Below are 18,611 nucleotides of genomic sequence, written 5' to 3' on the forward strand. Positions count from 1 at the left end.
CACCATACTATAGATTCAATCTAAACAGCTAGGAGACAAATAGGGATCGAAACGATCTCACCCCCATACTATAGATCCAAACAATACAGCTAAGAGACAAATAGCGATCGAAACGATCTCACCCCCATACTATCGATCCAAACTAAACAGCTAGGAGACAAATAGGGATCGACACGATCTCACCACCATACTATAGATCCAACCCAAACAGCTAGGAGACAAATAGGGATCGAAACGATCTCAACCCCATACAATAGATCCAACACAAAAAGCTAGGAGACAAAAAGTGATCGAAACGATCTCAACCCCATACTATAGATCCAACACAAACAGCTAGGAGACAAATAGGGATCGAAACGGTCCCACCCCCATACTATAGATTCAATCTAAACAGCTAGGAGACAAATAGGGATCAAAACGATCTCACCACCATACTATAGATTCAATCTGAACAGCTAGAAGACAAATAGGGATCGAAACGATCTCACCACAAAACTATAGATTCAATCTAAACAGCTAGGAGACAAATAGGGATCGAAACGATCTCACCCCCATACTATAGATCCAAACTTAACAGCTAGGAGACAAATAGGGATCGAAACGATCTCACCACCATACTATAGATTCAATCTAAACAGCTAGGAGACAAATAGGGATCGAAACGATCTCACCCCCATACTATAGATTCAATCTGAACAGCTAGAAGACAAATAGGGATCGAAACGATCTCATCACAAAACTATAGATTCAATCTAAACAGCTAGGAGACAAATAGGGATCGAAACGATCTCAACCCCATACAATAGATCCAACACAAACAGCTAGGAGACAAATAGGAATCGAAACGGTCCCACCCCCATACTATAGATTCAATCTAAACAGCTAGGAGACAAATAGGGATCGAAACGATCTCACCACCATACTATAGATTTAATCTGAACAGCTCGAAGACAAATAAGGATCGAAACGGTCTCACCACCATACTATAGATCCAAACTAAACAGCTAAGATACAAATAGGGATCGAAACGATCTCACCACCATACTATAGATTCAATCTAAACAGCTAGAAGACAAATAGGGATCGAAACGATCTCACCACCATACTATAGATCCAAACTAAACAGCTAGGAGACAAATAGGAATCGAAACGGTCTCACCACCATACAATAGATTCAATCTAAACAGCTAGGAGACAAATAGGGATCGAAACGATCTCACCACCATACTATGGATTCAATCTAAACAGCTAGAAGACAAATAGGGATCGAAACGATCTCACCACCATACTATGGATTCAATCTAAACAGCTAGGAGACAAATAGGGATCGAAACGATCTCACCACCATACTATAGATTCAATCCAAACAGCTAGGAGACAAATAGGTATCGAAACGATCTCAACACCATACTATAGATTCAATCTAAACAGCTAGGAGACAAATAGGGATCGAAACGATCTCACCCCCATACTATAGATCCAAACAATACAGCTAAGAGACAAATAGCGATCGAAACGATCTCACCCCCATACTATCGATCCAAACTAAACAGCTAGGAGACAAATAGGGATCGACACGATCTCACCACCATACTATAGATCCAACCCAAACAGCTAGGAGACAAATAGGGATCGAAACGATCTCAACCCCATACAATAGATCCAACACAAAAAGCTAGGAGACAAAAAGTGATCGAAACGATCTCAACCCCATACAATAGATCCAACACAAACAGCTAGGAGACAAATAGGAATCGAAACGGTCCCACCCCCATACTATAGATTCAATCTAAACAGCTAGGAGACAAATAGGGATCAAAACGATCTCACCACCATACTATAGATTCAATCTGAACAGCTAGAAGACAAATAGGGATCGAAACGATCTCACCACAAAACTATAGATTCAATCTAAACAGCTAGGAGACAAATAGGGATCGAAACGATCTCACCCCCATACTATAGATCCAAACTTAACAGCTAGGAGACAAATAGGGATCGAAACGATCTCACCACCATACTATAGATTCAATCTAAACAGCTAGGAGACAAATAGGGATCGAAACGATCTCACCCCCATACTATAGATTCAATCTGAACAGCTAGAAGACAAATAGGGATCGAAACGATCTCATCACAAAACTATAGATTCAATCTAAACAGCTAGGAGACAAATAGGGATCGAAACGATCTCAACCCCATACAATAGATCCAACACAAACAGCTAGGAGACAAATAGGAATCGAAACGGTCCCACCCCCATATTTTAGATTCAATCTAAACAGCTAGGAGACAAATAGGGATCGAAACGATCTCACCACCATACTATAGATTTAATCTGAACAGCTCGAAGACAAATAGGGATCGAAACGATCTCACCACAAAACTATAGATTCAATCTAAACAGCTAGAAGACAAATAGGGATCGAAACGATCTCACCCCCATACTATAGATCCAAACTAAACAGCTAGGAGACAAATAGGGATCGAAACGATCTCACCACCATACTATAGATCCAACCCAAACAGCTGGAGACAAATAGGGATCGAAACGATCTCAACCCCATACTATAGATCCAACACAAACAGCTAGGAGACAAATAGGTATCGAAACGGTCCCACCCCCCTACTGTAGATCCAACACAAACAGCTAGGAGACAAATAGGGATCGAAACGGTCCCAACCCCATACTGTAGATCCAACACAAACAGCTAGGAAACAAATAGGGATCGAAACGATCTCACCCCCCCCCCCATACTGTAGATCCAATTCAAACAGCTAGGAGACACATAGGGATCGAAACGATCTCACAACCATACTCTAGATCCAACCAAAACAGCTAGGAGACAAATAGGGATCTAAACGATCTCACAACCATACTAAAGATCCAAACTAAACAGCTAGTAGACAAATAGGGATCGAAACGATCTCACCACCATACCATAGATTCAATCTAAACAGCTAGGAGACAAATAGGGATCTAAACGATCTCACCACCATACTATAGATTCAATCTAAACAGCTAGGAGACAAATAGGGATCGAAACGATCTCACCTACATACTGTTGATCCAACCCAAACAGCTAGGAGACAAATATGGATCGAAACGATCTCAACCCCATGCTATAGATCCAACCTAAACAGCTAGGAGACAAATAAGGATCGAAACGGTCTCACAACCATACTATTGATCCAAACTAAACAGCTAGGAGACAAATGGGGATCGAAACGATCTCACCACCATACAATAGATCTAACCCAAACAGTTAGGAGACAAATAGGGATCGAAACGATCTCAACCCCATACTTTACATCGAAACCTCACACTCAAGATCCAACCCTTAAGAGTGTTAAAACATCTCGATGTCTCAAGTTTTCTATATCGTATCGGCAATGCAACTAAAATCAAGATACTCATCATTTTATCAGGGCAATTTTATTCTTCGTGTTTAGGTTGTACAAAATGGTTTGATAAAATAAGAAAATACTTATTTTATAAGCTCTTTCCCAAGAGTGACGTAAATAGCCTAACTTAATCTAGATTAAAAGTATTTTTCAGACAGCATATTTTGCTGTGATTGGTAGGTGAAATAAACAACAGTTTCCACTCAAAGTAACTGAAATATAATTCCACAACATCACATTTACATAAGAACCTGAGGCAAATCTTTACAACATGTTATTGCATTTGAAATATATCGTATCTATCAAGTGATAGAATGTACATCATATAAAGGAGTAACATAATGCAAGGGGAAAACTGTATTTTCAAAAATAAATGATGAACAGTGCTTGATCCAGTATTTGGCGTTAGAGGACGCGGAACTTTGAGCGCCGGTATGGACGGACGCCCTCTCTCAAGGAACCGAAAAACACATGCATGAGGTTTACATGTGCTCCCACATGACAAACACATGTATGAGGCTTAAATGTACTCCCACATGACAAACATGAGGCTGAAATGTGCTCCCACATGACAAACACATGCATGAGGCTTAAATGTACCCACATGAAAAACACAAACATGAGGCTTAAATGTGCTCCCACATGACAAACACATGTATGATGCTTAAATGTGCTCCCACATGACAAACATGAGGCTTAAATGTACCCACATGAAAAACATGAGGCTTAAATGTGCTCCCACATGACAAACACATACATGAGGCTTAAATGTGCTCCCACATGACAAACATGAGGCTTACATGGGCTCCCACATGACAAACACATGCATGAGGCTTAAATATGCTCCCACATGACAAACACATACATGAGGCTTAAATGTGCTCCCACATGACAAACACATACATGAGGCTTAAATGTGCTCCCACATGACAAACACATACATGAGGCTTAAATGTACTCCCACATGACAAACATGAGGCTTACATGTGCTCCCACATGACAAACACATACATGAGGCTTAAATGTGCTCCCACATGACAAACATGAGGCTTTAATGTGCTCCCACATGACAAACATGAGGCTTAAATGTGCTCCCACATGACAAACATGAGGCTTAAATGTGCTCCCACATGACAAACACATGTATGAGGCTTAAATGTACCCACATGAAAAACACAAACATAAGGCTTAAATGTGCTCCCACATGACAAACACATGCATGATGCTTAAATGTACCCACATGAAAAACACAAACATGAGGCTTAAATGTGCTCCCACATGACAAACATGAGGCTTAAATGTGCTCCCACATGACAAACACATACATGAGGCTTAAATGTACTCACATGACAAACATGAGGCTTAAATGTACTCCCACATGACAAACATATGCATGAGGCTTAAATGTACTCACATGACAAACATGAGGCTTAAATGTGCTCCCATATGACAAACACATACATATTGCTTAAATGTACTCCCACTTGACAAACACGAGGCTTAAATGTGCTCCCACATGACAAACACATGTATGAGGCTTAAATGTGCTCCCACATGACAAACATGAGGCTTAAATGTGCTCCCACATGACAAACACATGCATGAGGCTTAAATGTACCCACATGACAAACACATGTATGAGGCTTAAATGTGCTCCCACATGACAAACATGAGGCTTAAATGTGCTCCCACATGACAAACACATGTATGATGCTTAAATGTACCCACATGAAAAACACAAACATGAGGCTGAAATATGCTCCCACATGACAAACACATGCATGATGCTTAAATGTACCCACATGAAAAACACAAACATGAGGCTTAAATGTGCTCCCACATAACAAACACATGCATGAGGCTTAAATGTGCTCCCACATGACAAACATGAGGCTTAAATGTGCTCCCACATGACAAACACATACATGAGGCTTAAATGTACTCACATGACAAACATGAGGCTTAAATGTGCTCCCACATGACAAACACATGCATGAGGCTTAAATGTACTCCCACATGACAAACACATGTATCAGGCTTAAATGTGCTCCCACATGACAGACATGAGGCTTAAATGTGCTCCCACATGACAAACACATGCATGAGGCTTAAATGTGCTCCCACATGACAAACATGAGGCTTAAATGTGCTTCCACATGACAAACACATACATGAGGCTTAAATGTACCCACATGACAAACATGAGGCTTAAATGTACTCCCACATGACAAACACATGCATGAGGCTTAAATGTGCTCCCACATGACAAACACATGCATGAGGCTTAAATGTGCTCCCACATGACAAACATGAGGCTTAAATGTGCTCCCACATGACAAACACATACATGAGGCTTAAATGTACTCACATGACAAACATGAGGCTTAAATGTGCTCCCACATGACAAACACATGCATGAGGCTTAAATGTAATCCCACATGACAAACACATGTATCAGGCTTAAATGTGCTCCCACATGACAAACATGAGGCTTAAATGTGCTCCCACATGACAAACACATGCATGAGGCTTAAATGTGCTCCCACATGACAAACATGAGGCTTAAATGTGCTTCCACATGACAAACACATACATGAGGCTTAAATGTACCAACATGACAAACATGAGGCTTAAATGTACTCCCACATGACAAACACATGCATGAGGCTTAAATGTGCTCCCACATGACAAACACATGCATGAGGCTTAAATGTGCTCCCACATGACAAACATGAGGCTTAAATGTGCTCCCACATGACAAACACATACATGAGGCTTAAATGTACCCACATGACAAACATGAGGCTTAAATGTGCTCCCACATGACAAACATGAGGCTTAAATGTGCTCCCACATGACAAACACATGCATAAGGCTTAAATGTACTCCCACATGACAAACACATGCATGATGCTTAAATGTACCCACATGACAAACATGAGGCTTAAATGTGCTCCTACATGACAAACACATGCATGAGGCTTAAATGTACCCACATGACAAACATGAGGCTTAAATGTGCTCCCACATGACAAACACATACATGAGGCTTAAATGTACTCCCACATGACAAACACATACATGAGGCTTAAATGTACTCCCACATGACAAACACATACATGAGGCTTAAATGTGCTCCCACATGACAAACATGAGGCTAAAATGTGCTCCCACATGACAAACATGAGGCTTAAATGTGCTCCCACATGACAAACACATACATGAGGCTTAAATGTGCTCCCACATGACAAACACATGCATGAGGCTTAAATGTGCTCCCACATGACAAACACATGCATGAGGCTTAAATGTGCTCCCACATGACAAACACATGCATGAGGCTTAAATGTACCCACATGACAAACATGAGGCTTAAATGTGCTCCCACATGACAAACACATACATGAGGCTTAAATGTACTCCCACATGACAAACACATACATGAGGCTTAAATGTGCTCCCACATGACAAACATGAGGCTAAAATGTGCTCCCACATGACAAACATGAGGCTTAAATGTGCTCCCACATGACAAACACATACATGAGGCTTAAATGTGCTCCCACATGACAAACACATGCATGAGGCTTAAATGTGCTCCCACATGACAAACACATGCATGAGGCTTAAATGTGCTCCCACATGACAAACACATGCATGAGGCTTAAATGTACCCACATGACAAACATGAGGCTTAAATGTGCTCCCACATGACAAACACATACATGAGGCTTAAATGTACTCCCACATGGAAAACACATACATGAGGCTTAAATGTGCTCCCACATGACAAACACATGCATGAGGCTTAAATGTGCTCCCACATGACAAACAAGAGGCTTAAATGTGCTCCCACATGACAAACACATACATGAAGCTTAAATGTGCTCCCACATGACAAACACATGCATGAGGCTTAAATGTGCTCCCACATGACAAACATGAGGCTTAAATGTGCTCCCACATGACAAACACATGCATGAGGCTTAAATGTACCCACATGAAAAACATGAGGCTTAAATGTGCTCCCACATGACAAACACATACATGAGGCTTAAATGTACCCACATGACAAACATGAGGCTTAAATGTGCTCCCACATGACAAACACATACATGAGGCTTAAATGTACCCACATGACAAACACATGCATGAGGCTTAAATGTGCTCCCTCATGACACACACTTAAGCCTCATGTGTTTTCCTCTTAAAATAATGCATTACATAACAATTTTCTGATATTCGCTAAAGAATGTTGATTTGTGAATAAAAACCATAAACTTATCATTGATTTAGAAGAAAACGCATGTATAAATACTTTAAATAAAGGAACATTTATAGGCCGCTAGGCCGACAGACCGCTAATTTCACGCTGCTAGGCCGCTGAACAGTTTGATCAACTTTTTGAGAAAAAATAAATGTTGATAATCGCAATTTTTTATTTATCATTGTGTAGAAGAAAACGCATGTATAAATACTTCGAAATAGGAAACAATTTTAGGCCGCTAACTTCACACCTCTAAGCCGCTAGGCCGCTAGACTCCTTAATCGACTTTTTTGGGGGGAAAACGATATTTGCTTCAGAGTGATGATTTGTGCATAAAAACAGTAAATTTATCATTGTTTTAGAAGAAAACGCATATAAAAATGTTTTGAATTAGGAAACAATTTAAGGCCATTCGAGTTTTTAAACCGCATAAAGCATTCTTTGTATGTTTCTTTATCATATGTGCGAATATCTAACAACACAAATTCCGATCAAATTCTGAAATATTTAGTATGAACTATATGATGTCATTTGTATAATTCAACTATTCGATGTGTCATCACAAAGCAGTAAAATGGAAACTATTTCTTTAATGGTCTTATTACTGAATAATTATTTTTCTGATTTAACACATTTATTGCGTTCAATATTCACAGGAAGTCTGAAATGGCTGCATGGAATTTAAAGAAACTTCAAAATGTATGTTTGTTACGTCTTTCATAAACATAGCTTACCTATTCATACTTATTATAAATTTAAGTGTTCATATAATGCACGCCCACCTTTCGGTTCTGATCGCGGTCGGGAGAAGTTGGCGACCATCTTTCCTGTCTCTATCTCACAGTAGGCTCCCTCGAATCCTTGAGGACACTCGCACTGGTTCACCAACGATCCGAAGAAATACCTGCAAATACACGGTCCTGGTGTATTACTATCAGCCTCTCACCAAAGTGTTAGTCGGCTCGATCCCCACTAGTTGTACTTTCACTAGATACAGTCCAGGAAACGGACCCGAGAGGGATTTATATCTGCTCGTTAAGCACTTTTTACAATCGAGCTAAATTAAATACATATAAAGCTGACGGTGGTGTAACATAATGTTTATGAGATAAGACACGTGTCCAAAAATTATAAGGATTGCTTTACAGCAATGGGATGCGTAAACCATGGAGTTGCTTAACAGGACCAGATAGCCAAAACACTATAAGACACGTGTCCAAAAACCATTGGGTTGCTTAATAGGACCAGATAGCCAAAACACTATAAGACACGTGTCCAAAAACTATGGGATTGCTTAATAGGACCAAATAGCCAAAACACTATAAGACATGTGTCCAAAAACCATGGGATTGCTTAATAGGACCAGATAGCCAAAACACTATAAGGCATGTGTCCAAAAACCATGGGGTTGCTTAACAGGACCAGATAGCCAAAACACTATAAGATACGTGTCCAAAAACCATGGGGTTGCTTGACAGGACCAGATAGCCAAAACACTATAAGACACGTGTCCAAAAACCATGGGATTGCTTAACAGGACCAGAAAGCCAAAACGCTATAAGACACGTGTCCAAAAACCATGGGATTGCTTAACAAGACCAGATAGCCAAAACACTATAAGACATGTGTCCAAAAACCATGGGGTTGCTTAACAGGACCAGATAGCCAAAACACTATAAGACACGTGTCCAAAAACCATGGGGTTGCTTAACAGGACCAGATAAACAAAACACAATCAAATACGTGTCTAAACCATGAGATTGCTTAACAAAACCAGATAGCCAAAACACTATAAGACATGTGTCCAAAAAACATGGGGTTGCCTAACAGGACAAGATAGACAAAACACTATAAGACACGTGTCCAAAAACCGTGGGGTTGCCTAACAGGACAAGATAGACAAAACACTAGAAGACACGTGTCCAAAAACCATGGGGTTGCCTAACAGGACAAGATAGACAAAACACTATAAGACACGTGTCCAAAAACCGTGGGATTGTTTAACAGGACCAGATAGCCAAACACTATAAGACACGTGTCCAAAAACCATGGGGTTGCCTAACAGGACAAGATAGACAAAACACTATAAGACACGTGTCCAAAAACCGTGGGACTGCTTAACAGGACCAGATAGACAAACCACTATCAGACATGTGTCCAAAAACCATAGGGTTGTCTAACAGGACAAGAAAGACAAAACACTATAAGACACGTGTCCAAAACCGTGGGATTGCTTAACAGGACCAGATAGCCAAACCACTAAAAGACACGTGTCCAAAAACCATGGGGTTGCTTAACAGGACCAGATAGCCAAAACACTATAAGACACGTGTCCAAAAACCATTGGATTGCTTAACAAGACCAGATAGCCAAAATACTATAAGGCATGTGTCCAAAAACCATGGGGTTGCTTAACAGGACCAGATAGCCAAAACACTATAAGGCATGTGTCCAAAAACCATGGGAATGCTTAACAGAACCAGATAGCCAAAACACTATAAGGCATGTGTCCAAAAACCATGGGGTTGCTTAATAGGACCAGATAGTCAAAACACTATAAGGCATGTGTCCACAACCATGGGGTTGCTTAATAGGACCAGATAGCCAAAACACTATAAGGCATGTGTCCAAACACCATGGGGTTGCTTAACAGGACCAGATAGACAAAACACTATAACACATGTGTCCAAAAACCATGGGGTTGCTTAATAGGACCAGATAGCCAAAACACTATAAGACACGTGTCCAAAAACCATGGGATTGCTTAACAGGACCAGACAGCCAAAACACTATAAGACACGTGTCCAAATACCATGGGACCAGATAGCCAAAACACTATAAGACACGTGTCCGAAAACCATGGGATTGCTTAACAGGACCAGGCAGCCAAAACACAAAACGAAATGTTTCTTAAAACCATAGGGTTACTTAACAGGACCAGACAGCCAAAACACTAAAAGACACGTGTCCTAAAACATGGGGTTGCTTAACAGGATCAGACAGTCAAAGCACAATAAGACAAGTGTCCAAAACCCATGGGATTGCTTAACAGGACCAAATAGCAAACACACTTCAAGACACGTGTCCAAAAACCATAGGGTTGCTTAACAGGATCAGACAGCCAAAGCACAATAAGAAACTTGTCCAAAAAAACATGAGGTTGCTTTACATGACCAGATAGCCAAAACACTATAAGACATGTGTCTTAAACCCATGGGATTGCTAAACACGACCAGACAGCCAACACACTATAATACACGTGTCCAAAAACCATGGGATTGCTTAACAGGACCAGACAGCCAAATATATAAGACACGTGTCCAAAAAAACATGGGGTTGCTTAACATGACCAGATATCCTAAACACAATACGACACGTGTCTTAATACCATGGGATTGCTCAACAGGACCAGATAGCCAAAACAACATTAGATACGTGTCCAAAAACTATGGGGTTGTTTAACAGGACCAGATAGCCGAAACACTATAAGACACGTGTGCGAAAACCATGGGATTGCTTAACATGACCAGATAGCCAAAACACTATAAGGCATGTGTCTTAAAACCATGGGATTCCTTAACAGGACCAGAAAGCCAAAACACTATATGACACGTGTCTTAAAACAATGGGGTTGCTTAATAGGACCAGATAGCCAAAACACTATAAGACATGTGTCCAAACATCACGGGATTGCTTTACAGAACCAGATAGCCAAAACACTATAAGACACGTGTCTTAAAACCGTGGGATTGTTCAACAGGACCAGATAGCCAAAACACTATAATACACGTTTCTTAAAACCATGGGGTTGCTTAACAGGACCAGAAAGCCAAAACACTATAAGACACGTGTCTTAAAACCATGGGATTGCTTAACAAGACCAGATAGCAAAAACACTAAAACACACGTGTCCAAAAACCATGGGGTTGCTTAACAGGACCAGATAGCCAAAACAATAAAAGACAAGTGTCTTAAAACCATGGGATTGCTCAACAGGACCAGATAGCCAAAACAACATAAGATACGTGTCCAAAAACTATGGGGTTGTTTAACAGGACCAGATAGCCGAAACACTATAAGGCATGTGTCTTAAAACCATGGTATTGCTTAACAGGACCAGATAGCCAAAACACTATAAGACACGTGTCTAAAACCATGGGATTGTTTAACAGGACCAGATAGCCAAAACACTATACGACACGTGTCTTAAAACCATGGTATTGCTTAATAGGACCAGACAGCCGAAACACTATACGACACGTGTCTTAAAACCATGGGGTTGCTTAACAGGACCAGATAGCCAAAACACTATAAGACACGTGTCTTAAAACCGTGGGATTGCTCAACAGGACCAGACAGCCATAACACTATAAGACATGTGTCCCAAACCCATGGGATTGCTTAGCAAGACCAGATAGCCAAAACACTATAAGACATGTGTCCAAAAACTATGGGGTTGCTTAACAGGACCAGATAGACAAAACACTATAAGACACGTGTCCAAAAACCATGGGGTTGCTTTATGGGACCAGATAGCCAAAACACTAACGCGGTGACGAACTATATGCGGTTACCTTAATGCGATGACGAACTATATGCGGTGGCCTGTATACGGTGACGCACTATATGCGGTTACCTTTATGCGATGACGAACTATATGCGGTGGCCTTTATGTGGTGACGAACTATATGCGGTTACCTTAATGCGATGATGGACTAAATGCGTTGGCCTGTATGCGATGACGAACTATATGCAGCGGCCTATATGCGGTGACGAACTATATGCGGTTACCTTAATGCGATGACGAACTATATGCAGCGGCCTGTATGCGGTGACGAACTATATGCAGCGGCCTGTATGCGGTGACGAACTATATGCGGTGGCCTGTATGCGGTGACGAACCATATGCAGCGGCCTGTATGCGGTGACGAAAATATGCAGCGGCCTGTATGCGGTGACGAACTATATGCGGTTACTTTAATGCGATGAAGAACTATATGCAGCGGCCTGTATGCGGTGACGAACTATATGCGGTTACCTTAATGCGGTGACGAACTATATGCGGTTACTTTATTGCGCTGAAGAACTAAATGCAGCGGCCTGTATGCGGTGACGAACTATATGCGGTTACCTTAATGCGATGACGAACTAAATGCGTTGGCCTGTATGCGGTGACGAACTATATGCAGCGGCCTGTATGCGGTGACGAACTATATGCGGTTACCTTAATGCGGTGACGAACTATATGCGGTTACCTTAATGCGATGACGAACTATATGCGTTGGCCTGTATGCGATGACGAACTATATGCAGCAGCCTGTATGCGGTGACAAACTATATGCAGTGGTCTGTATGCGGTGACGAACTTTATGTGGTGGCTTGTAATGCGATGACGAACTATATATGCGGTGGCTTGTATGCGGTGACGAACTATATGTGGTGGCTTGTATAAGATGACGAACTGCATGCGGTGGCCTGTTTGCGGTGACGGACTATATGTGGTGGACTGTATGCGGTGACGAACTATATGTGGTGGCTTGTATAAGATGACGAACTGCATGCGGTGGCTTGCTTGCGTTGACGAACTATATGCGTTGGCCTGTATGCGATGACGAACTATATGCAGCGGCCTGTATGCGGTGACGAACTATATGCGGTGGTCTGTATACGGTGACGAACTATATGCGGTTACCTTAATGCGATAACCAACTATATGCGGTGGTCTGTATGCGGTGACGAACTATATGTGGTGGCTTGTAATGCGATAACCAACTATATGCGGTGGCCTGTATGCGTTGACGAACTATATGCGGTGGCTTGTATGCGGTGACGAACTATATGTAGTGGCTTGTATGCGGTGACGAACTATATGTAGTGGCTTGTATGCGGTGACGAACTATATGTAGTGGCTTGTATGCGGTGACGAACTATATGTAGTGGCTTGTATGCGGTGACGAACTATATGCGATGGCCTGTATGCAATGACGAACTGTATGCGGTCGCTTGTATGCGGTGACAAACTATATGCAGTGGCCTGTATGCAGTGACGAACTTTATTCGTTTGCCTGTATGCAATGACGAACTATATGCGGTGGCCTGTATGCAGTGACGAACTATATGCAGCGGCCTGTATGCGGTGACGAACTATATGCGGTGGTCTGTATACGGTGAATAACTATATGCGGTTACCTTAATGCGATAACCAACTATATGCGGTGGTCTGTATGCGATGACGAACTATATGTGGTGGCTTGTAATGCGATAACCAACTATATGTGGTGGCCTGTATGCGTTGACGAACTATATGCGGTGGCTTGTATGCGGTGACGAACTATATGTAGTGGCTTGTATGCGGTGACGAACTATATGTAGTGGCTTGTATGCGGTGACGAACTATATGTAGTGGCTTGTATGCGGTGACGAACTATATGTAGTGGCTTGTATGCGGTGACGAACTATATGCGATGGCCTGTATGCAATGACGAACTATATGCGGTCGCTTGTATGCGGCGACGAACTATATGTAGTGGCTTGTATGCGTTGACGAACTATATGCGGTGGCTTGTATGCGGTGACGAACTATATGTAGTGGCTTGTATGCGGTGACGAACTATATGTAGTGGCTTGTATGCGGTGACGAACTATATGCGATGGCCTGTATGCAATGACGAACTATATGCGGTCGCTTGTATGCGGTGACAAACTATATGCAGTGGCCTGTATGCAGTGACGAACTTTATTCGTTTGCCTGTATGCGGTGACGAACTATATGCGGTGGCCTGTATGCAGTGACGAAGTTTATTCGTTGGCCGTGACGAACTATATGCGGTGGCTTGTACGCGGTGACGAACTATATGCGGTGGCTTGTACGCGGTGACGAACTATATGCGGTGGCTTGTATGCGGTGACGAACTATATGCAGTGGCCTGTATGCAATGACGAACTATATGCGGTGGCTTGTATGCGGTGACGAACTATATGCGGTGGCTTGTATGCAATGACGAACTATATGCAGTGGCCTGTATGCAATGACGAACTATATGCGGTGGCTTGTATGCGGTGACGAACTATATGCGGTGGCTTGTACGCGGTGACGAACTATATGCAGTGGCCTGTATGCAATGACGAACTATATGCGGTGGCCTATATGCGGTGACGAACTATATGCAGTGGTCTCTATGCAATGACGAACTATATGCAGTGGCCTGTATGCAATGACGAACTATATGCGGTGGCTGGTATGCGGTGACGAACTATATGCGGTGGCTTGTACGCGGTGACGAACTATATGCGGTGGCTTGTATGCGGTGACGAACTATATGCAGTGGCCTGTATGCAATGACGAACTATAGGCGGTGGCTTGTTTGCGGTGACGAACTTTATTCGGTGGCCTGTATGTGGTGACGAACTATAGGCGGTGGCCTGTATGCAGTGACGAACTATATGCGGTGGCCTGTATTCGGTGACAAACTATATGTGATGACGAACTATATGCGGTGATTTTATGTTATATTATGAATGCATTATGTAATTCATGATGTTACTGTATTAGCTAAATGCAAGCATCAAGAAGTTCAACATGATATTTTGTCCGATAAGAAGGCAGTATCTCTCAGGTTTTCCAATACATCTATATCAGTAAATCAGTAGCCAGCCATTAATAATTTAGGAGAAGCGGTAGATATAAACCCGTGGCTGGGCCAATTAGTGGGTATTTTGCGCATTATAATATAAACCATCAAAAACTGATACAAAATAAATGGTTATCCTACTGCTACGCAACAAATCTTTTATTTTGTATGTACACAATAACAATCTTCAACAATAACTTAATGGTTATCTTTTAACGATTTAAACAATGAACTTTAAATACAAAAATAGAACTTCTCGAACATCGAACACATTTAAAATAATTTATATTATTGGCTTGTTAGGGAACAACTATGCAAACTAAGATGTTAATTTAAGGCTTATCACAATGACAAGACAGCTAAAAATATGTTATAATTTCAGAATTGATACTGGCTGATCGATCTCCATTGACCAAGGACGCCGTATTGGACATAACTTAGTCAAAGCGTCTCCACGTAAAACGAGTTCGTTATCCGAAAACGTGTACAAGTAATTGAAAAAATTATTGTCAAATACTGTATTGCATTGCACTTCTATTCCCCAGGTAATCATCGCCTTACCGGTAACAATCAAACCCGGAACAACCTCTAGTGTAGTCATATATTAAACCACTAGTTTACCACCACCGAGTATCATTTTTATGATATTCCTTGTAATTTATTAAAACTTCAAGAAACTCTATAAGCAACTGTCAATAAAATCGAATGTAAAAAGTAATACTTTATTATATAGGCTTCACTATACCTAAATTTCAAAACAAAGAAACATACAGGTTAGATTAATTATCAGTACTTTATCGATTTCATAAATCCAGTGCTGTATGCCTTTGTGTACGGATATAATTGTTTTTATCATAGATAGAAAAAGAGGGAATTTTATATAAAAAAAGCATAAATAAATATACAGGCATTGGTAAGAATTCGTGTTAAAATCTAATTAAAACTACAGCTATCACTGAAGGTGATTAATACCGCCGAACGCCGCCCTGATATGAAATTGCTCCCATTATGATTTATCACTGTATGAAGCTTTATTAAATTTCATCAAATAGTTTTCAAGTTATGCTCGGGAAAAGAAAACAAGTATTAAAGGCCATAACTCTGTAATTAGCTATAATAGAGTTATGGTTCTTGTGCACTGCACTTCCTCTCATTGTGCTTTACCATTGTATGAAGTTTCAATAAATTCCATCTAGTAGTTTGCAAGTTAATGTCTGAAAAAAAATGACAGCAAAAAACAAATAAAGGGCAATAACTCAGTAATTAGCTAAAGTAGATACGGTTCTTGAACATTGCACTTCCTCTCATTGTGCTTTACCATTGTATGAAGTTCCAATGAATTCCATTCAGTACTTTTCAAGTTATACTCCGGACAAAAAAAAGTAACAAAGGGCAATAACTCAGTAATAAGCAAGAATAGAGTTATGGTTATTGTACACTGCACTTCCTCTCATTATGCTCTACCATTGTATGAAGTTTAATCCAATTTCTTCCAGTAGTTTTTAAGTTATGCTCAGGACAAGGTAAATTGCAACGGACCGACCGACAAACAGACAAACCGACCGACCGACCACAGGGTGACTCCAATATACCCCCTTCAAACTCTGTTTGTCGGGGGTATAATAAATACTAACAGCAAAATAAAATAAATTTGGATGTAATTCTATTACACCACAACCATGTATTTAGAAGTAAGTTATGAACTCAATAATTTGCGTGTCTTGGCGTTATTACAAAGTTACGTTACGGAAAGGTTAAAGGTTGTTAGTTTGTACTTACACAAATAAATGGTTTGATGGGACATAATGGCATAATCATTTATCACACAACAATATATTGTGCGCAAGTACATAATAACAATCTTTAACTTTCAAAGTGGTCTGCCTTTTCTTGTGCAAATGACCTACTAAATGGGCCAGCCACTGTTTATATCTATAATTTCAAATGATTTAAATCAATAACGGCTGACAGCCGATTTACTGAAATAAATGTATTTTAAAATTTGAGAAAACTGCTTTCTTAGTGAAAACGTTGCGCACTCACAATAATTTCACAGTTAAAAATATATAGAAATCAAAACTTCCTACCTGCATTTTCCTCCGTTCAGACACAGATTTAAGTTATTGTTTGGGTCGCAGTGTGGCCCGTACTGGCATTCGTCCCCGAAGAACTTCTCATCAAAACACTCACAGTAGAAGTCACTGAAATCTTGCACCGCCAGGCATTTGCCGAGGTAGGAGCAACCCTTCACTGAGCAGGTCTGCTTTACTGGGGCAGTGTAGTCAATGATCTCGTACGTAATGTTGAAGCCAAACACCTCTAGAAGATGGTCGATGACTCTGATGTGACGGTTACCTATAAAATCAACGTCCATACGCAAGAGGAGGTACGGTTTATGGGTTACTAGAGGAATGGAAAGGTCATATTCCCAAAGGATTTCACCCAAATTCTCTTGACCAACGTGCGTAGTTATACTTTTGTAGGCATCATATCTTGATACGAATACCGAGTCTTTCATGTAAAACTGTGTGAAGTAGATTATAATCTGTTTGTTAGGAGGCGCGTGAATAAGCCATTCACAAGAGATGGGCCACGGGTAGGGATCGGGGAAGTTAGGTGTTGAGAGAACGCCTTGTGGTGCCGTGAACACGCCCCCACAATCGGTTAACACGCTGTTGCCCGATCTAGCACTGTAGAACATAGCGGCGAAGAAACTCGCCAAGAAGAGACAGTGCCACGAGGCAAATGATCCGTTCATTTGGCTGCTGGATTTCTGGTATTCCTCTCGCAGTCTTGTCTGGCTTTCGTGCAGTGAAAATCTCATAAGGTGGTATCTGCCATCACATCGACACCGAAGACGTCATTCAAGATCTGGAACATAATAATACCGTGATGAGAATATGAAAATAGTTAATGTCATTTTCTCCCACCTCAGATAAGTAGATCCAATAATTTAACCATGCTAGATATTCTTATCTTGCCCCCGGGCCAAGATAATAATGCCCGGATGGATCTCCTTTTTCATGGTCAACACATTGTAATTACCTCCCTTGTTGAAACTGTCGTCTGTAGCATCATGAAAACCTTGTCTTTTGGCAATATTTAGAACGCTTATTAATTATTTTTCGCTTCAAATGTCACCATAAAACAGTTTTTACGCACCATTAAAGAAATAATTCTTCATTCTCCTTAGAACTATTTAAAAAGACCGATTTGACTATTAACATTAACTGGATCACTGCGCGCATATCCATGACAACCACGTGCTATCGCATATCCATACGCAGTTATTTTCACAAAGCACAAAA

At 41.0% G+C, this 18,611-nt stretch overlaps 1 protein-coding gene across 7 annotated transcripts in view; it reads right to left on the reverse strand.

Moving 5' to 3' along the window:
* LOC128214543 (uncharacterized) overlaps positions 1–18,611 on the reverse strand; it is a 124,200-nt gene that overhangs the window by 51,852 nt on the left and 53,737 nt on the right. For all 7 annotated transcript variants that reach the window (XM_052921060.1, XM_052921058.1, XM_052921061.1 and 4 more), the window contains exons 2-3: positions 17,391–18,174; positions 8,455–8,576 (exon numbers count right to left, since the gene is read on the reverse strand). In XM_052921060.1, the coding sequence (XP_052777020.1) occupies positions 8,455–8,576; positions 17,391–18,127 (859 nt within the window). In that variant the 5' untranslated portion in view covers positions 18,128–18,174. The remainder of the gene's footprint in view (positions 1–8,454; positions 8,577–17,390; positions 18,175–18,611) is intronic.

This window comes from Mya arenaria, chromosome 13, assembly GCF_026914265.1.
Source record: "Mya arenaria isolate MELC-2E11 chromosome 13, ASM2691426v1".
In the NCBI taxonomy this organism is placed as follows: Eukaryota; Metazoa; Mollusca; class Bivalvia; order Myida; family Myidae; genus Mya; species Mya arenaria.